Here is a 21315-nt window from a genome sequence, read left to right as displayed (position 1 = left end):
TTAATCTGTCATTCTAGGTAAACTTCATCTTTGTGCAAGCATTAAAGGGTTTTTGAATATTGCTCGCTACCAAATATAAACTCATTACAAACGTAAGGAAACAGCATCCTTACTGTGCATGCTTTGTACCTTATTGGTTTCCTGCGGTTTATGTACGACATTGTAACATAGTACATTATTTGGCAAGTTAAACATGTGTAATGTTTGCTTATGCTAAGAAATAGCATTGTGAAACATAGCAGCACCCATGGCTTCCATTTCAGTGTTATTTCTCGTGATGGCTACACTCTCGCTATCATTAATTGCCAGTAACTTTTGAAATGAGCTTTCGCTTCCTCTAAACTCGCCTCAAACACAATTTATGAGTGCATAGCGTGTCCAATTTCTGAGATTGTCCGGCACCTTCGGTGTCTGTAGGTCTAATGAGATGCGTTGGCATAGAAATGACAGGATGGTTACTAATGGACTGTCTTGGTTTGGGTATGTTTGGTACAAGGCACCAGGCACTGCCCTGTCTTCTAACATCTTCGATACGTTTGTGTTACTGTATGTTAAACTAAAAGTATTGAGTGAACATGCCTCATGACATCCCTCAAAAATATTTGCATTTAACTTACGTCAGATGACAAAAGTTATTCTAGAATTGTCTATTATGGCACAATAAATTGAGAACAAAGGAATACACATTGACAGGACATATGCCAACGGCCGCATTTACTTGCACAATGATCGCACTCGCTTAATGATTGCACCCCTGAATCTTGTCATCAAAATTCGATTTTTTTTCTTTCCCGTGTAATGATCGCACCGTGAGCTTGCCACAGTGATATGTTGTGTGCCAAGTCTAGGTAATGATGGTCACGCTTACCATCTGTCGAATGCTGTCGAATGCTACGCGAACGACTCTTCAAGACATACCTAGGGGTCTGCACGGACCAAACATTCTTAAGCGGATGCCCCAGTTCATTCCTTTCATCACTTTCTGCACTTACATGAAAAAAAAAGAAGCTACAACCAAGCTTGCCTTGGCTTTATTATTTGTACGCTTTACAATGGTTGTGGTCGACAACAACAAAAAAGGCACCTTTCAATTCCTCTCGTCTGCACTCGTGGGAATGCAACAAATTGCGAGCAGCAACGATAGTAGCCACGTTTACAGCAATACGTTAGAAGTGTACCTTATTCGTATGCCGACTCTTGTAACACAGCTAAGATATTAGCCCACTCATAGCGGAAATGTGTCGTATTAAGATTGTAGTGAAGACAAATGCCGCAGTTTTCACAGCATTCCCGCGTCACCACAGCTAAGCGCGCCCATTTCTGTTTCTGTCCCCTCAAAGTGGACATGGCTATGTTATTGCCACAAACTTGCTGATATCAGCAATGTTATTAATTACTGATACGGAAGAAACTGTTTCAATGCGCGTAATGTGCTCACAAGAAGAAATAAAAAAATCGCCTTCGGCTTGCTCCACTGGCCGCCATTTTTGTTTTGGTGTCCCGCACTGTTATAGTGGCAGCCGCTTGTTTGTTGACCTGTTGTCATCCCGCAGCAAATGCGGGATGGAAAAAAAATTGTTTTCTTTTTGCAGAAAATTTCCTCCGCGTAATGATTGCAACCCTGAATTTGCAACCTGAATTTTTTTTTGGCAAAAAAGTGCAGTCATTATGTGAGTAAATACATGGTACCAACTGAATTTATTCTTGAAGGGAGACAAGCATTTATAACCACAATGACCTACTTAAACCAGTATGCCTGACCAAAAGACAAAAATATGGGCAGGGACGAAGTGCACAGTGCATGCACAGGGTGTACATATTCGCATATATTATTTGTGTCATGTTGAAGTAGAACCCTTGTTGTGTTTCATGGAATTAAACACTTGATCTCTCTTTATACTCTTCTGTTCTTGTTCATTTTGAATGTACGCCAGTCTTCTTAAAGAACTGTAATCGTCTAATGGCTAGTTCATCTTAGGGGAGAGAAACACGTTGATGGAGACGGGCCATCTCTGGCAACTTTCCAAAACAACTGTTCACTTTATTCCAGCCCACATCAGGAGATGAAAACCAGTGCAATGTATGCCACAAGGTTTTCCAGAGGAAGTACGGCCTCAAGCGTCACCTCATGATGCACTCTTCCGAGAAGAAGTATAAGTGCTCATTGTGTGACCTTCGTTTCTCTCATCCCTACAACAGAAAAAGGTCAGTTGCGAGGGATGTTCGATGTAACTTAACCCATTTTAAAGTTTGATCATTCGTTTGCGTTTTTACTTCGGGACCCCCTAGAAGGTGTGGATTATTCCTAAATGATGTGCTCAATGTAGATGCTTCATGCCACATTAAGAATAAATAGCAAACATCTGACAGTCTGTATACTGTCTTTTGGAAAGCCAGAGGATTTAGCAAGTTGGCTGAAGAATATTCACAACACACCTGCCGGTGCTGCTCAGGTACTTTAAAGCATGAAATGCATCCTCATCTCATTGCGAGTGGTTTCAGCCAGCAAACTAATAAAAAGTCAAACAAAAGCTGTCTGGAATTCAATGACGCCTATGCAATATCCAGCAATGTCATTGAACTCCAATGAAGTTGATAGTAACCCAGTGGGATTGTTTGAAGCCAACTAAAGTCATATATTCACCAAGAAACAAAAAGAATAGTTTGCCAGCGACAGTGAGGTCAAGACCAAGGCCACAGCGCCCAGATATAGCTGAATGCCCAGTGCACGTGACACTAAGGTATTGCTGATGTCCATATAGTGATGCCTAATGCATTGTATGAGCGTTAACAATGCAGTCTTGGGGAGTTACGTCATGCACACAGGTGTCCTAACAGCTGATAGTTTCGTGTTGACATAGGAAGCATTATAAGCATTCCATGTGAATGAGTCGCACCAACGCAAGAGAGGGTAAGTGATGACCAAAGATATGAGCTGGGCTGGGGAGGTTCCTGTGAATGTGCGGTGCCGTACTGTCTCCATCAGAGATTGTGCTGTATGATGGAACTTGCCGAGCCCTGTGCAAGGGAGGTAAATGTTATGGCATGTGTCCATCTACATTTCTGGCTGTTTTTTTCTTGCATCGTGTGCCACCCTCTTGCCAGGCATCAGTATAGTAGCTGTTGTGCACTGGCTGCATGACATAGAACAATGCGGGCGCTTTGATGATGACCAAATGAAGCACCTTGTGCTTACACCCACTGCTCTCAGATGTGGATAGGCTGGTGTGCTGGAGCCATCTATGACATTTAACTTCAGCTAGACTGTGTTAATTCTACATTGAGTTCTCGCATTTGTTGGCACATGGAGAAATGGGCCTGGACGATGTGGTGCATTCTTCAAAATGGTTTATTTATTTATTTCACATACTGTCCAGGCCCGAACCCATTACAGAAATGAGTGGGGTTAAGAATAAAATCAAAATGCAGTAAGAGTATTGGCAAAATTCATTTTGTTCAGTGGGTTTGAACTTGTTAATGCCGGTGAAGAAAGCGACTGATGCGGAAAGGCAATTTCAGTCCAGGCTTTCCCTAGGGATGAAGGAGTCTCTGTAAAGGCTTGCATGGCACATCGGCACTCCAACTGGTAAGGTCAAGCATGGCAGCATTCTAGAAATGAAACACTCGGGCTTTTGCACTTAATTAGCTTCGCATGCTCTCAGTACGAAATGTGTCAAAGTCGATACCTTCTCTAGGATAAATGTTATTTGCGCACCACTTGAAATAAGGACTAGGGAACGGCAGACACAAGCGCAAGATTGCACTTGTGTCTGTTGTTTCCTAGTCCTCGTTTCAAGTGGTGCGAAAGTAACCTTTATCATGAATTGTTGCCAACTATCCCAAACCATTACCCTCCTCTAGGAGTGAAGGGCACTGATGGAAATACAGAACTAAATAGTGTACTGGTTGTATTGAGGAACAGATGAGAAGAGAATAGAGAGAAAGTTCGATGGACAAGGAGGTTAGCCAGTGCAAGCCGACTGGCTAGATAAACGAAAGTCAATCCCACTATTTATCCTCTGAATCCTGCCATGAGATCTTCAGTACCAGTTGAAGTAATCAGAGCGACTTCAAAGCTATTAAGCAGAATAAATTTGGGAGTGCAGGCAGCTCCCAAAAGGTACTTTGACATTGTACTTAAAGCTTAACCCTTCGAGTGTCATCACTGCACTTGTGCAACAACAGCAACAAGTCCCAAATTATCATGGCCATACATGACGGCAGCGACTGAATGTTTGAAAAAATGCTCCTTTTTGTAATACTAAAATGTCTAATAAGGGTATCTATCAGAATGAAAGCTTTGGTAAGCATTATCTCCTGTTTACACTTCCCCTAGTCATTGCAATAGTCTACATCTTTTATTTGTGCAACATTTTATTTGTGTGTTCTTTTCATTGACTTCTTACAGGCACAGAGGCAGTTGCATCATGCTTTGCTATTCATTAAACTCTTTGTATCTTTGACATTTAGCTAACGAGTTCTACTGCACTAAAGTTCGGTGTTATTCTTCGACAGAAGAAGAAATTCATTCCAATATGAGTAGTTTCTATGCATAAGCGTTTCCAGCCACTTCTTCGCATAACAGCTATACAATATTCAATTAGAAAATATTCGTCCCGAATCACTATTTGCTTCGAATTAGCTTCGAACTCAAAATCTACTATTCGTACATACCTTCATGCAACACATCTGAAAGAATTTAGTCCAATGATAAAACGAGTGATTACTGTGAGTTTCTCACTGGCTTCATTCTTGTGACGATTGCCTTTTTCTTGTAGGTGCTCACAGGGCATACCTAGCTTTCACTATGGCCGTGGATACTGGGCTGTATTCTTTAATGATGACTTCATTTTCGATTCTTTTAGCCCTTGGTCATTGGATGGAACATGGCTTGCTGGCCACCACGCCACCAGCTTTGCTGGGATCACTCCTTCAGCGCGACACATGATAAAAATGCATAATGAAATGGAGTGGTTCATAATGCAGGCCCTAGTTACAGGCCCCACCAAGGACTATGCCTGCCATTTACGCACGTTCGTTACGTCACGTGCTGGCTACATAAGTGACGACTATTTCCTGTCCAACTCAGTGAACAATGAACCCGTACGCGGTTCCGAAACGTCGGATTATACATCATACTTGGGCAGTGACCGTGATCACCTTCAGGCCCTAGTTGTGTGAAACCCATTTAAAGCATAAAAATAAGTTTTATAAATTTCATTACATTTATAAAAAATTAATTACCCTGCTATACACTACTGTCTATGTTATTCAATGATAAACCATGTATAAAACTGCACACATTAAAAGAATTTGTGTCTTTATTGTCACATAAAAAATATTTGCTTGCTTTTTCTTAAAATAAGTCACCCTAAAGAATTTAAACATGCAGTTAAATAATGTGACCCTGGCAGGATGCATTTCCCTAAAATGATGTGACCCTCAAAGGGTTAAAGCATGAAATAAGCTGCAGTTGATGCCCTGTTCTACTGTTGGTTTTTTTCTTTCTCTTATGCTGTGTATCTAATTCACTTTAAAGTTAAAAGAACTGCTGTTTATTAAGTTTTCTCTGTAGTACTACCTCAACTGTGGAAGTTGCATTTTGATGTGTGTAAAATGTAAAAATATGTACCAGTCTCCTTGTGTGTCATGGTTAATCTAGAGCTTTTCACTATAGAATACCCTTCTTTGCCCAGTTGTGCCTGCAGGACACAAATGTCTGTCACTTCACTGCTGTGGCAGCCCCACACTCTTGCACGTTAATTAATTCATTCATTCATTTGCTCATTCATTCATTTAGTAATTTGTTCTTTCATTTGATAATTAATTCAGTCTTCCATTTACTCACCAATTCAGTTTTGCTTTTCACAAACAGGCACGTGATTCGACACCAACAGAAGGATGAGCGCCTCAAGCAGCGGCGGCAGCAGCAGCAGCAGGCGCAGCACACACAGCAGGCTCAGCAGCAGCAGCAGCAGCAACCCCTGGGGTCCCTGCTTAGTGAGGGCGTTCGCAAGTCAGCACGACGCAGCGCATCCCAAGCAGAAACCTTCTCGTGGGGCTGTCCACACTGCCGTTATGTGTTTCCCAGCTCTGACCTGTTAAACCTGCATTTGCCTCTGCATGCTGTCGTGACGCCGACAGAGCCGACTCCTGAATCTCAGCTCGAACAGTGTCCAGAGTGTGGTTCAGTAAGTGGCGCAGTTTGTGTTCTACTTGGAAGCATGACCACTGCAAGGTGAATGGGCTGAGCTTAGCAGTGTAGCCAGGACTTGGTTTCGTAGTGTTTTCTTTTTTCTCTCTCTCACTTTTATTCTGGAGCATTTTCTTGAGAAATTTTCAAGCAGTGATGTGAGGGAGTTTTTCGTACACTCCTGGTTTTTTATGCATGGTAGTTTGATCTCGTTACTCTAGACTGTTGTTGTTACGCTCATCACTTCAGAGTCGCTACAGCGAGACAACGTTTGCAGGAGTTTTCAACGAAAGCAGAGCTGATGAAGCACGTGGGAGTGCATGGCAAACGAGGGCCCCCAAAACGTGTCAAGCAGCCATCGGAGGCAGCATCTGCGGGTGAACCAGAAAATGAGACAGCCTCTGCAGGGGCTCCGGTGCCACAGCGAGTCCATAAGTGCAGCCTCTGCTACAAGGGCTTTGCCACGGAAGACCGCCTGTCCAAGCATTACCAGGTACACGGAAACGACGAGACAAAGCCACTGAAGTGTGACACATGCGACAAGCGCTTCCTGAACACCTCGGCTCTGACTGAACACCTCAAAACGCACAAGTGAGTTTCCGCCAACTTCTGCTCGGAGTACACTACAGTGCACCGCTAAAAGGAATGGCATTACGTTTTCGACTTGTCATTTTTGTTTGTTAAATGTAGGCTCCAACTGTCTAAACCCTGGCATCAGAATGCATCAGAATGCACTAAATAATTTATTATAATACAGCTCGGACCACTTATAGGGCAACTGCTTATAGAGCAGAACCGGATATAATGCGGTCTTCTGTGGCTTCTGTTTATCTTCCCGTAGTACTCGATGTGTATGCATACCTCTTATAGTGGAGCCGTGCGAAATGAAATGCCGACTATAATGCAGTTGCTGGAAAAATCCCACAGACAAGCTAGGCAGCGAGCGTGCATCTCAACAATGTGCACCGGCCGATGAGATAGCGACAAGGGTGATGCAAAGCATCGCTCTTGTTGGCAGTGCCAGTTTCGTTGAAACCTACACTGCCTTTGCGGTGCAAGCATGCTTTACCACTTAACGCAACTGTACTGCAGCAAAGTTGACTTTAAAAAAAATTTTAAAATATGTTTACCATTGTGCAACGTTCTTGCCCTTTTTTCCCCCCTAAAGACTAGTGTGCACGTGAGGTTTCTACTTTGTTTAGGAGCTTTAGTTTTCTACTTTGGACACGTATAAAGTGGTACACTTTTGATTTGGGGGAATGTTAGAATCCGTACACATACAGCCAAATGAATCAGCAGTGTGCTTTGACGTTTTTTCTGCATCTTGTTTACCTTGTCCAGCCAGATAGTTTGACCAGTTTTGTTTGTCTTGTCAGGGTCAAATTAACAGATGTCAACTGTATTCTACAAACCAGTTTAAGTCTTGATACCCAAAAGGCTGAGGCGTCATGTGATGCGATGCGTCATGTGTGTTGTGAAAGACTGGGTTGCTTCATCCCATGCAATTGCCACTGCTGTAACATGTGAAAAAAGTCTGAAGAAACGTGTGCGGCACTCTTGTTAATTTCTTTATGAGCAACATCATCACACCTAGCCTTACTGCAGCACAATGTCACCATATTTTGCTCTCTATGTCAATATTTCACGCTGATACTAATCACACCAGGTCCTGCATTTCAAGCTCCAAATTTAGTATCAAATAAAGATATCTTACGAGTGTTTTTTTTTTTAAACTTCTTACTCGCCGTCATACTTTTGTGTGCAAGAAAAATGTAGTAGACTTTTGACAAGTTATAAAATATGTGCCGCTACTCCTCTAGAGACACTGATGAGTATTTGAACAAGGAATGTCGCTTTAAGCCAGTGTTTTCACAAGTCCCCTTGTCGAAGCAAACGTTGGCTTGAAGTGTGTGGGGATCGCACGCGCATCCCGATATCTCCGGAGCGGCCACGCGGTTATCACGCGATAATCACGTGCTCGCTCGCGGAGGGTAGCGGGGAGAGGGCACCCTCGCCGCTCCCGCTGCTCTTCGCGCCTGGCCGCGACGCTGCAGCCAAGGCACCCCGTTCCCTCCTTTCCCTTTCTTGGAACCGGGGAGACTCCTCTCCGCCGCTCGGGGAGAAGCGCGATTCCCCCGACGCATCTTTGTCTCACGGCGGAAGAGCTCGCGAAAGGCCGCATCTCAAATCAGCCGCTGAGACCGCCGCACGCCGTCCCCCCTGTTGCGCCCGGCCTTTGTGTGCGACTCACCGCCCCAGGGCCCGAGCGCGGATCCACTTTTGGGTGAGCTGAACTCTTATCAGCCTCTTTTGTGGTTCCCACGTTGTGCGGTTTGTTTCACCCCAGACGTGCGGAATGCTCCGCCGCTGTGGTTGTGTTTTGTGCTGTATTTGTGTGTGTTGTGGCTGTTGCTGTCTGTTGGAACATTTGTACTCTAAGGTGAATAAACACCTTAGGTCGAGACTCACCCTGTCCCCCCCTGGCCTGAACCCGCCGTGGTCGCAACTCACTGCGAACCGCGGGTTAGGGGTCACAGCTCTGACTGCTAGGGCTGCTGCGAAAGTGCTAGGGAGCGACTGCCGCTCCGCCGGCGCTGTGCGATCCAGAGAAGGGTCAGGTGCGCACGCGCGAGCCTGAGTAATACCCCTATAAGTGACATTCTTTGTTCCACGACTTACATCACTTCAAGCTTCCATCTTGTTTAGATTACTCCTTTAGAGGCAACACTCGTTTATTACAGTGGAAACTCGCACTGCAAAGTGTGCAGAGTGAGGGTTCTATGACAGCAGTACTTGCTTAGTTTCCACAACATTGCCTGCTATATAGGAAACAATGTATAGATACAAAATACAGCTCTGGTGATTTTATGTTCATGTTATGATAACCATGTCATTTCATTACAGTGGAACCTCGTTAATATATACATGGTGGGAACATGTCATAACTACGCACTAAACAGTATAGTATTCAGTAACAGTCAACTATAAATTTGCATCCTCTTACGTTCACTGCTGCTTACGCAGAAAGATACTATGCGATGCCATGGTCTTCACCTAATATATGCATTGAGAGGCTATCTTTATTCTTTTTATTATTTTCCCCGTTATATAAGGACAGGCTATATCAAGCAGCATTTCGAAACTTTATTAGAGGAGCACACTGGCAGAGCGAGCAACATATAGACTTGTCAAGCTTTCCCTGATGTATATGTGTACGTGTCCATATAGCAATTTACTGAATGAGAACCTGCTGCGTTTCTTTGAAACACAATACATGCTGCAATGTGATGCCGATCATCCCGTATTAACGCGATGGCGTTAAGGGCTCCATGTCGCAGAAAATTTGGCATCGGTGCCCGGTGGCGGATGTCGTTTCGGCAAAAAGATTTTCGAACCACCCATACCGGGGCCTTCCATGTGGGGCAAGGAAGTTACTGAACTAATTGAATTTCTCAAGCAAGTATGCCTTACACACAACCAACAGACATGATAGCGTCGGATTGTAATTTGACTATATGAGAAAACATAATTCTGTTACACAAGAGCTCAAAACAAACCCCTTTTCCAGCATTTCTACCATTCACAGACTGGCCACGGCGTCCGCCATTTATGCGTGCTGCTGCTCCAGTATCTCGTGGGGTGGCGAGGGAGGGAGGGGGGAGAGGGCGTCACGGAGCGGCGCGCCTGATTCGTGGCAATACCTCCAGATGGCGCTCGCCTACACCACATCGCGGCCCATGCAAGAGGCCGCATTTCTACCTGAAAGCCCACCTTTGTGTATATTGGTTCGAGGCCAGCATTTCCTAGTAAACATTACGGTTACATATGCTGCAGTTGCTGGGAAGTGTGAGAAGCAGTCAAGGATCATTGAATGCTATTGCGTTCCACTCTCAAAGGCGAAGCTTAAGCGTCTTCCAAATTTTGTAAATTCTGTGTAGCGCATCACCTACTAAGTGCATGGGGTCCTTTTGCTGGTACATGTGCTGTGCACATTCGTATTAGCATCTGTCTCTTTGTAAACCGGGGAGTCTGTTTCACATCCATCACATTTCAAAAGCTGCAAGTGCACTGTCTCCATTAACGGTGATGCTATTAGGCGCTTCTGGTCTTGGAACAGGATCTAGGCTGCTCGAACCCGCGGTGGTGTGGAGAGGTGTGGCAACAAGCACCAGCATGTCGTGTAGGGTCTCCAAGTAAAATGCCACCCACGTGACACAGTCTGGTACATAGTTGATGGCTTGATGACACAGGGCAGTAGTTTGCTTCGCTATCGCTTTATTGCTGACTCAGTACGGGACTGCGTGTTGCATTGACTACTTGTTAGGTCTGGTATGACACGGTACTCAGTTCTTAAAATTGCTGCTTACTCTTCCTCACTGTAGGAGATGGAGGAAGCTTGTGCTTTGCTTTCCATATACTGTCCACTTTCAAACTTTCTTTTTCTCAAAGCAAGCACCAATTTACCGCTTACAAACAAAAAAAAACAGTGTGATCGATACAGTTTTCAAAGCAAGCGTAGCAGTTCAGCACTCCTTCATGAGCACCGGTGCACCTGTTGCCTTGGTGATAGCCAATCTAAAGGTGCCTCTCAGCATACTAGTACACTGAGCCAATAGGAGGGGCACACGCATCACAAACGTCATTGCATGGCCCCTGAATTTTGATGTTTGTGGTTATTCTATATGGTTATCGTAGGCAAGGAGGGCTGGAACGGAAAGGCCAAACTATCAGTTTTCGTACGATACCATGTTAAGCGGAGCTTGGCCACAGGAAAGACGAGAGATGACTATGCAAACCTTGATGTTTTGCACAACTTTGAGCTCTTTTCTCATCGTCTGCGCTGACAAAAAAATTTCTCTCTCTCTCCTTTTTTTTGGGGGGCATTTAGAGTATGTTTTTAGCTAAGTAGTTTTGATACTATGTGGACTAGGTATCGCACATGATGAGATGAGTGGTTTCCCAGAATAAATTTTTTGCTACTTTCGTGATCTGATCCCTGTTTCCCCCTTAAGCCGTCAGCCCATACATTAGCCTCTATGGAGATTTGGCTGAGGATTTGTCGCTACTACGTTTTAATCGTTAGTATATTTTAAGGAAGTATGCATGAACCAGAATTTATCCTATTTAGCTACCAATTGTAGGTGAATTGTGGCACGAAGGCATGCAGGTTATATTTTATTGCATTCACCTTACCCTGAGAGCGTCCTGTTGGACAATTTTTGCGCTGAATAAAGTAGACACGTTTAAATTTTGAATACTTTATGATCAGCTAGGTAATAAATCTTGCGTCACATAATAAACTTGCAGAGTGGTTAGTCTAGGTGTGAGCTGCTGTCCTGTCCACAATGGTTGTCAAGTCATCTGCAAAGTGCGGAATATCACATGCGATTGACCTCATGGAGGACGACACAGTGGGGCTCAATCCTTGTCTTGTTCTCTTTTTCTGTGACAAAAACAGAAAGGAGCGATACTTCGAGTGCCCGATCTGCAAAGAGAAGTTCCATGTTGTGGCTGCCCTGAAAGAGCACGTCTTTGTTCATCTGCAGGATGGCATGTACACTTGCCCAACCTGTGGAAAAGTAAGATTACCTGCATAGTATCTTTGTAGATGTTGCATTTTAATCATTTTGCACTTCATTTTGCAGTCACCTGACTGCATAGTTATGTTCTACTGCTTGACTATGTGTACACGCTCAGCTTTTTATATTGTTTGTTAGTACTAACAGGACGTGACCCTTAACATGTCCCTTAACTTCCTACTTTCTTGCTTGTAATAACTGAGCCATCAATCAGTCACTCAATCAATCAATACTACTCCATCCACAGCTGCTGCGGTGGCTTAGAGGTCATGGCGTGCTGCTAAGCTCGAAGTCGCAGGCCCTATTTTGTTACTACTAACAGAACATGGCCCTTAACATGGCCCTTAACTTCCTACTTTCTTGCTTTTAATAAGTGAGTCATCAATCAGTCACTCAATCAATCATTATTACTCCATTCACAGCTGCTGCAGTGGCTTAGGGGTCATGGTGTGCTGCTAAGCTCAAAGTCGCAGGCTTTTTATCCTGGCCACAGTAGCTGCATTTTCATGGGGCTGAAGTGCAAAAACATGTGTAATTAGATTTAGCTGCACGTTAAGGAACCCTATGTAATGAAAATCAATCTGGAGTCCTCCACTATAGCATTCCTCATAGTCAGATCTTGGTTTTGGCATATAATCCATTGAATTTAAATATTATTCTTGCTTCATTCACTGCTGCATTACTTTTTTTCATTTGTTATTACTGACAAGGGGTCTTGCCTCTGAAATCATTAAAACCTCTCTGTGTGCATATATATATTCATGACATCCTAGTCATTATGCTGTAAACAGTAAGTCAACAATAAACTTCATACAGCCTATTTTTTTCTTTTCCCCTGTCCGTTTGCAGAAATTTTCAGAGTACAACCAAGTGCGCAAGCATATACGAGCTTTCCACACGAACCAGCGCTTCATGTGCCAGCAGTGTCCCAAGGTGTTTTGCCGGCAGGACAAGCTGAAACTGCACATGCTCTGCCACTCGGAGCACCGCGAATTCCTCTGCGCACTTTGTGGTCGGCAGTTCAAGCGCAAGGACAAGCTCAAGGAACACACGCGCCGCTTGCACGCACCAGACCGCGAGGCTCGTGAGCAAGCACGTGCCAAGGCTGCGCGCCCGCTTTCGTCGAAGAGGTTTGTGCCCAAGGTATGCCCCCCTTCAATGCCTCACAAAAACATAACAAGTGCATTAGGGAACAGAAATTAGGGGATAGTTTGCGCAACCTTAAGGGCCATCTGTAAAAAAATTTTGTATTGCAGAGAAAGCCTATTTTGAGATGGCGTAGATATTGATTAGCATCTGTGCAAAATTTAACATTTGAAATACGAGCAGAAGTGTCATGAAGCGGTAGCGAAAATAGCTGGAACTGAGAAAAAGAAAAAGAAATGCTGCCGTTACTGCTCATCGGTAGTGACCCATTCCTTCGAACTCCTGTCTCCTTGGCATGACTTCTGATGTGAGGTGGCACCTGGGGCTACCTGCAGTGTACTGAGAAATCCCGGAGGCTGCGGGCTGAGAATTGCATCAGAGTGACAACCACTAGGTGCGTGCATTGTTTGCTTAAGTGCTGTTAAAGTCTGCTAAACAGAAAATTACGCAGTTAGCAACCCTGAGGGGTTTCCCAAAATTGCTTCAGTGGTTTATATTACAGTCGCCAACCGATAAATCGGACACCAATAATCTGGACACGCTCGGTAATTCGGACAGCTTCGTGGCACCGCCAATGGCCCCATAGACTTAATGTGTAAAGACGACCAATATTTCAGGCAGCTGCCAACTCTACATTTGATAACCCGGACACTGTCCATGGCTGTAGCATACGCCGACTCTGCCGCCATTATCTACTCTGGGAACCTCGACAAGACCTCAAGTATGGCCTCTGGAGATTATACGTTAGATACCGTATTTACACGATTGTAAGTCGACCCCTTTTTTTAAATTTGAAAGTCTGAAGTTGGGGGGTCGACTTACAATCGAAACTGAAACATGGCCCCGCCAAAAAAAACGATACCAACGGGATCTACAACGTAGTTAGAATTTTATGTTTGCTCTATGGCCCCACCCGTATCTTTTCACTATCCCGCGTGTTTGTACGCTTTTCGGAAGGGTTCTTCAACATTTTTGAGAGTTTTACAGTGCATGCAACGCTCATGGGGGGGTGTCGATAGTTGATGGAAGCGCCGCTGCTCCCATTTGCGGCGGCACCCTCAGAACGGCGGCGCTTGCGGGGAGTATTGGTAGTTCATGGAAGAGCAGTCACCGCTCGCTGGCTGCTCATGGGCTGCTCTTTCTCTGTTTGAAGGCATTGGTATTGGTTTGATGCGTTCCACTTGACTGCTGGCTACGTGCTACTTCTATGCTTCCCCAGTCGTCATGAGTGCTCCAGGCCCACTAATCGTTCGGCACTCGTTCACAGCAGCGTTCAAGAGGGCTGCCATCCTTTACGCCGAAGAAACAAATCACTGCACAGCGGGCCGCAATTTCGATGTTTCTAAACAGGTGGTGCGAGAGTGGCGACTGCAGTGAAGCGAAATTTTCACCTGGGACAAGTGAGAAATTTCCCACGTGCCAAAGTCTGGACGCTTTCCGGAGCTGTAGGCTAAGCTTGCGGCGTACGTCGCTGAAATGCGTGATCGGTCCCTGCCAGTGAAGTGCGACGTGGTCATGAAACAAGCCCGGACCTTCACCTTAATTTTTGGGTTCTGCTCCGCCACGAGTACGAGTGGCTGGCGGCAGAAGACTGCGAAATTACGCCAACTGGACCTGTCAAAAGAGCCTCCCTGACGGCTGCGTGTGGTTGGGTGCATTTGGCGTGGGCTGCTGTTCTGCAAGATGTCCTGGTGCGGTTGTTTGCCAAATTTAAAATTTCGCTGGACTACGACGCGCTGTGGGACCGCAGCAACGATGACAGCACTAGTGAAGACGAGTAGTCCAGTGACCATGTCAGCTACTAATAAATTTTCGTTATCGAATGTGCCCTCGGGTATGCTCTCTTATTATTATTTTTTTTTCGGTCACGCGATATGGGGGGGTCGACTTACAATCGTGTAAATACGGTAGTAATCCCTGAGGCCTTGCCTTAGTTGCAGCACTGCGCCTTGGAGATTTAGCTGCAAATGCCGAGTTTGGAGGCCTTGCCTGCATTACAGGTTGCATCAACATCGCTATCATCATATCCTATTCTGGCAACCCCGTGCATGGCCTCTCTCGCCATCCTGTTGAGTTCACCTTTCCGACAGCGTTCCGCTATTCTGTGCTTGTTTGTTTAGTTTTGTTCCAGACAGTGCTCTGCTGGCTCCAAGAAGCCTTTCTTGTGAACTTATCGACAGGACACGTCAAATGGCACCAACGGTGCCCTCACTGTCCGACTTTAAATGAGTCTTGGGTCACAATCTGAATGACTGCACAACTGAAGAGCCTGAACCTGCTGTCTAGCACAACGTGCTCAGATGCGGACATTGTCGATGACCTTCTAGGCTGCAGTATGCTGATTTCTGCCACCGTTAGATTGGAAAGCTTTGCAGACGTCAACAGTGTGGTGTTGTCGGGTGCCGAATCTCCCACCGTTAAACAGCAACTCTAACTCGGATGGGGATGATGATGTGCCGTGTGCTCCGGAGCCTTCACATGCAGACTCGAGCCTTTGCAGTCCTTGCATCGGCTTACAGCGATAGCACAATACTGGCAAAAATGCAGCCATGCTTGGTTGCACACAAGTGGAAGTGCGTGCAGCAACGAATTGATCACTTATTCCTTGCTCGGGGACGTTAAAATGTAAATAAAATAATCCTTTTTGGATACATTAGCTTTTTTTCGAAAATTCGATAGTTCTGACTTATTTACGTTCTCCGTGAAGTCCGAATTATTGGTTATTGAGTGTACCCATTCATAACAAATTTAGCCAGAGTGAAATTTTACTGCAGTTGGCCTTTGAGCAGAAACTCATCATAGCCAGTGAACTATTGACAGTGTTGCTTCTTTTTTCATTGTTGGTAATTCAGAACTGCCATGTGCACTTAACGTGACACTAAGAAAAAAAAGAAGTTGAGCTGTGTCAATTTTGTTTTTTTTACAGTACAAAAAAGGTGCTGTTACTGTGAGAAAAGGCTTCATAAGCCAGAAAAGATGCAGAAACAAAGGGCTTGTAGGGACACCACCTTGAAGTTCCTAAACCAACTCACCATGACTTATGGACTTTAGCGGCATCTTGTCAGGCCTCGTTCATGTTTCTCTCTGTAAATATGGATTATGAATAGGTGCACTGTATTTGAAAGGTGCCAAAGAATGACCTCTGCAAGTTTAGAGAAGGTTTTCGAAGATTTACAGAGTCGCGACTGCCCAAATACAGTCGCCGACCGTTTATTCGGACCTCACGGGGACTGCGGAAATGTCCGAATAAACAGGTGTCTGAAAAAGCAGATTAAGCACCAAAAAAAAGAAAGAAAGAAAGAAAGAAATCCTTTATTTCCACACACTTATTCGGGCTCGGCAGTAGGCTTGAAGAAATCATCAATGCGCCGTTGCACGCTGTTCTGTTTACGCGCTATCAGATAAGCCTGAATCTCGGAGAGGGTCGTACGGCTGAAAGCACAGTTACTGCTTGTACACGCTCCGCATGTGATGGCAGTGTAGCAATGGTGCGTCATTGTCTGGCGGTGCAGCAGAAACCTGACGAATGATCTTGCCGTTGTCGAGTGCTGCGCATGTCAGTACAGCATGTCAGCACCTGTAAAACTGTCAAATGAGATGGTGTTCGGAATCGCAATGCAACCGCTGCGCAGGTCTCCGCAGAACATTTTTGGCGATGGTAGGGAGCACATTAGAAGGCGACAAATCCTCGGCCTCCTGGCACCCGCTTGCCGGCATACCCCAGTGCAGTCTGCGCGGGCACTGTCGGCGCCATTAGACACTTGATGCGATGTTTCTGTATGCCGTGTTGGATCACCGCAACCTCGACACATCGCACAAAGCAAACACCACCACGCTGTTACGCTGACACCAGTCGCAAGAATGAAAAATGTGGCCTACTCGCAGCATCGTGCATGAAGAAAGAAACAAATCAGCTGCTGGATTGTCTTGACATGGCTTACTAAGCTATGACCGGAACTGCTGTAGCCACTCTATCGAACCAGGCAGAAACGAGGATGATGAGCGGGGATTTGCAGTAGTGCCACTTCGTGGCGCAGCAAGGAGGCTCCGTTCAAAACAAAAATGGTGTTCAGCAAGTCGAACCATGCACCGGCCAGAGTCGGTGCATGGTGCTCTCGATCGAGTTGGCTCAAGGAGTGTCCGAAAAATCAGACGAGAGGTTGCAAGGTGTCCGAACTTTCGGCAGTTTTTATACGTTATGGTCTATGGGGTGAAGGGCGGTGCCGCGAAGCAGACCGAATAATCGAGCATGTCCGAATTTTTGGAGTCCGAAAAATCAGTCGGCGATTGTACAAAAATATATACAGTTGAAACTCGCAATAACGAAATCGGTGATGAACTCGAGAAAATTCGCTCCCCTCTGCTGGCACTTTTAGTGATAGCATAGTCTCAGTGTGGGCGAGGTTATTAGCCATGGTGGCTTTGCTTAATTCATACCACTGATGTGAAGATATCATCGACGTGGCATGAAACCGTATCATTTGTCGCTGACTCCCATCATCAAAATGAATTGTTTTCCTATTCAAATTTGGTTTTTTTTTTTTGGTTGCCCTATAATTTGGAAAATTGTGTGGCCCCGCTGTGTAAGAAAAATCGATCGATGACTGTGCTTAATTGCATAAAAGGCCAAATTTCAATGGGACAAAATTTCGATATGACGAAGCAAATCGCCAATTTGACCAACTTCGTTATATAAAATCTTAACTGTATTTCATTGTCACGAGAATTTTGTTCTTGCGGGATTTCATCATCGTTGGTATTGACTGTACAGTGGAACCTTGTTGATATGTTCCTGTTACGTACAATTTTCCTGTGCCAACATTTGCGATCCGGAATGCGAAAAATATACCTCTACAGTTATGCTTCTCTTTTACCAGTTCATGCGTTCCTGAAAAATGCAATATTCCGGCACAAATGTTCAGTATGTTGCCAAACTGCGATTGTGTGATATGTTTTCCAGCCACTAATTGCCATGTAATCAAGAAATGACGCGAGACGCGCAATCGGAAACAGTAGCCGCCTGCCAAAGCAATATTCCCTGCAATATTCGCCCCCCTACCTCATGTGAAAACGCCTGTGCACACTCAGATTGCTATTCTGGTGCCAGCGAATCTTCTCCTGGGTTGTCGCATGCTGCATGCATAGCTATTGCCGTGAACCCTATTGTGATAAGCAAGTTTGCCTGTCTGTTTTACAGTGCATGGCACGTAGTGTCATTGGAAGCGTACTGCATGCTTTTAATATGCATTTGCCCAAACATGCCATCATTCCTAGTGAGCATGTGAAAACTTCCCGTCGAAATGTCCCGCCCCAAACAGTTGCAGACCCAGGCTGAATTCAAGGAGGGTAGACGTAACCTTGCTGAAGCCGCAAAATGATGCGAGTCTCGGCGGGACTTGGGCCCCACTAGCTCGGTGCGCGTTGGTGTCTTGTGCTGCACTTATTCGCACAACACTTCACATAGATGCCAACCATAGTTGAGTCTGCCAAAAATTTTTAGTGATATCGGATCATGGGTTGATTAAATGATATAACACCTGGTGTACTTTCTTTCCTTATGTTCAAATTTGATTTCAGCACTATTGTACATGTGCTAGGTCCATATTTACGGATGATCCAGCTCACTTTGCATTCTTTTAGTGCTTTGGCATTACCTTGGACAAACTGATACCTCTGTTATGGTGGTGATCAGATAGTCAGTGAAAGAGATGATAAGAAAGGAATAATGGGCAGTGAGACGAATCGTTACAAAAATATCGTCCCTGCTATTGCTTTCACTGTGTGTCAGAAAAGGCACTTTTTGGAGTTACCATGAGGAGTTCAGAGTTGCCATCAAATGTTTAAAGGATGCTGCACGATGTGAAAAAAAAAAATAATTTTTTTTCACCTAAAATAATTTGGTAAAACGCACTGCACAAAGGACTTTAAATGGGCATGATATTTAGAGAAAGAAATCTGAGAAGGTCGAGCAACATGTCTGAGACAGTTGGCATAAGATGACCCTGCACTGATTATATATACATTCATATTGGGTCCTTTATTTTGTTTTCGGCAATGCAGTCAAACCTTAATATAATGAATGTTGCAGTGTGTCTTTCAGGCTCCTGCAAAGGTGTTGCCCTCTAAGGTACCAGCGCTTGCACCCAGGTTCCACCTACGGACTACCAGAGGTTCATCTACAAGTGCCACACGTGTATGCTGGGCTTCAAGCGTCGTGGCATGCTGGTGAACCACATGGCTAAGCGGCATCCCAACGTTCAGCTGGAGCTGGTGCCAGAGCTAAACCTCCCCATTCTACGGGCCACGCGCGACTACTATTGCCAGTACTGCGAGAAGGTCTACCGGTCGTCTTCCAAGCGCAAGGCCCACATCCTCAAGAACCACCCCGGTGCTGCTCTGCCAATGAGCAATCGCGTCAAGGTGCGTGCACATCGAATGTGGGCCAGTGAATTTGTGACCACTCTTAGTGAACCACTTGAAACTTAGCTGGAAAAAAACCAGCAGTAAACACAATGCTCAAGGAAGGGAACACGACGGGGCAAAGCTTTTTCGTGCTTTATTTTTGCTGTTGCTTTTTTTTTTTCAATTAAGCATGCACCCACTGGTGCTGCTCTCATGCTGTCGTGTGAAACTTTATTTGAAAGCCTTCCAGCAAAAAGATTTTTACAGATGTATGCCAATAGCAACTCATACACCAAGACGGCGAAGCTGTATAGGCAAGTTCTCACCCCCCTCAGATGTCATAGGGCTCAGATTTGTCACTGCCCGAAATATACCCAAGACTGCAAATGCTTCGTGATTTCCAGTACCATTCTTTTGCTTTACCCGAGCCAAGTTTTCACACTTCACTACTCTACATACAATCTTAGTACTTCTATCCTACTGAGACCCATGTACAGGTATGGGACATAACCGCTTTTTAAGGCAGTTTTTATTGTCTGCTGGTATGTTACGACTGTGAAAGGCATTTTTTTTTATTTACCACGGTTAGATACCAAAAGCTGCATTTCCATGTATTTGGGAGAAGTAACCATCTCCTCATGTTTGCTATGGTAACAAGTAGGGGTGTGCAAATACCGAATAGTAGATTTTCAGTCGTATATCGAACTGAATATTGAATATCAGAAAATGTTTCACAAAATCTTATGCGTTCAAATTTTGAGCAAGAAAATATGGTGCTGCACGTGCTTGAGATTCTCCTAGCATTGCATAACAAGAATGTTGCAAGCTATCAGTAACTTAGGTGCACAGAAATCAAGATATACAGTCTGGTCTACTGTTATTAAAGGGAACACCGGATTCGTACACCAGCAATGATTACAATTGATTCTATTATATGAAGGTCTGTAAAATTTTTAATCAATATAGAATATCTGTTGAATAAAATTTTTGTGATTTATTTATTTAGCTGTCTTTCTCTGAAACTAATGAATTAGTGTTATGCTGTTGTACTGAATACCAGTGAGGTTCTCAGTCTTGTAGTGGACCCGTCCGTTGCAGCAATCTTTTATTTATTGCACCAAAAGTCTTTCTTTCCAGTTTTTAATGGCACAAAGGCATCTTTGGCTAATGAGCGCCATTACTGTTGATGAATGCAATTTTTTAAAAGGTACGTGAGTGGCACAGCTGTGGTAAGGACTGGTGTAGAGTGCTGTATACATGCATAGGAATCTGGTAGAGACAAAGGGATAAAAGACCTTGCTAAAACAGTGGTGTTTCTGTAGGTTCAAGCATTTCAACTGTGCATGGGTTATTATGTAGGTAAAGGTGATTACGAGCGGTAACTTACTGCCTCGAACTCATCATCAAAGTACGTACTTTTGCCATGAGAAAAGAGGCGTTTGAATGCTTAGGTGTTTAAAATCTAGGCACCTGCAAGGTACTCTACTAACCTAAACACGAGGTCATGGGATAAAAATAACGCAGGGTGAGTTAACATGTTGTGTAAGTGAAGTTTAAAATGGTGAAGTCTTGCTTATGCAGTGTCCTCTCTGGATTGTGTTTTTGGGATGGCAAGAGAAGTATTTTGATCCTCATGTGCAGGGAGGTGTACCCAGCATCCCCGGCCAACCGAACCCTACCTTCTCGCACATGGTGGGCAGCGTGACAACGCAGCCCCACAGCTGTTGCCTGTGCCACAAGCAGTATGCCAGCAAGGCCAAGCTGCTCCAACACCAGCGCAAGAAGCACATGGAGATGGTGGCCCTGTTTGGCACCACCAACAACCAGGTCAGTGGTGACAGTACTCTGGCATTGTGTGCTATCAGGGTTGTTAAATATGGCGTCACGGATGTGGAGTGAAGATTTAAGAGCCTCACTCCTTATCGGGAGAACTTGTGCTCAGAAAGGCAAGCTACACTCGAATCAGAGCAAAAGCGGCGAGCACTGTCATTGGTC

At 44.7% G+C, this 21315-nt stretch overlaps 1 protein-coding gene across 6 annotated transcripts in view; it reads left to right on the top strand.

The window, feature by feature from the left end:
• Positions 1-21315, top strand: part of LOC135902037 (PR domain zinc finger protein 15-like) — an 83659-nt gene that overhangs the window by 51154 nt on the left and 11190 nt on the right. For 4 of the 6 annotated variants that reach the window (XM_065431916.2, XM_065431919.2, XM_065431915.2 and 1 more), the window contains exons 17-23: positions 2051-2205; positions 5876-6191; positions 6471-6784; positions 11652-11772; positions 12622-12915; positions 19066-19338; positions 20962-21147. In XM_065431916.2, the coding sequence (XP_065287988.1) occupies positions 2051-2205; positions 5876-6191; positions 6471-6784; positions 11652-11772; positions 12622-12915; positions 19066-19338; positions 20962-21147 (1659 nt within the window). Of the gene's footprint in view, positions 1-2050; positions 2206-5875; positions 6192-6470; positions 6785-11651; positions 11773-12621; positions 12916-13230; positions 13313-19065; positions 19339-20961; positions 21148-21315 lie in introns of those variants that run through there. The other 2 variants (XM_065431920.1, XM_065431921.1) reach the window with 2 other exon arrangements.

The sequence above is a fragment of the Dermacentor albipictus genome, chromosome 4 (assembly GCF_038994185.2).
Source record: "Dermacentor albipictus isolate Rhodes 1998 colony chromosome 4, USDA_Dalb.pri_finalv2, whole genome shotgun sequence".
Classification (NCBI taxonomy): Eukaryota; Metazoa; Arthropoda; class Arachnida; order Ixodida; family Ixodidae; genus Dermacentor; species Dermacentor albipictus.
This window is presented reverse-complemented; position numbering and strand designations above follow the sequence as displayed.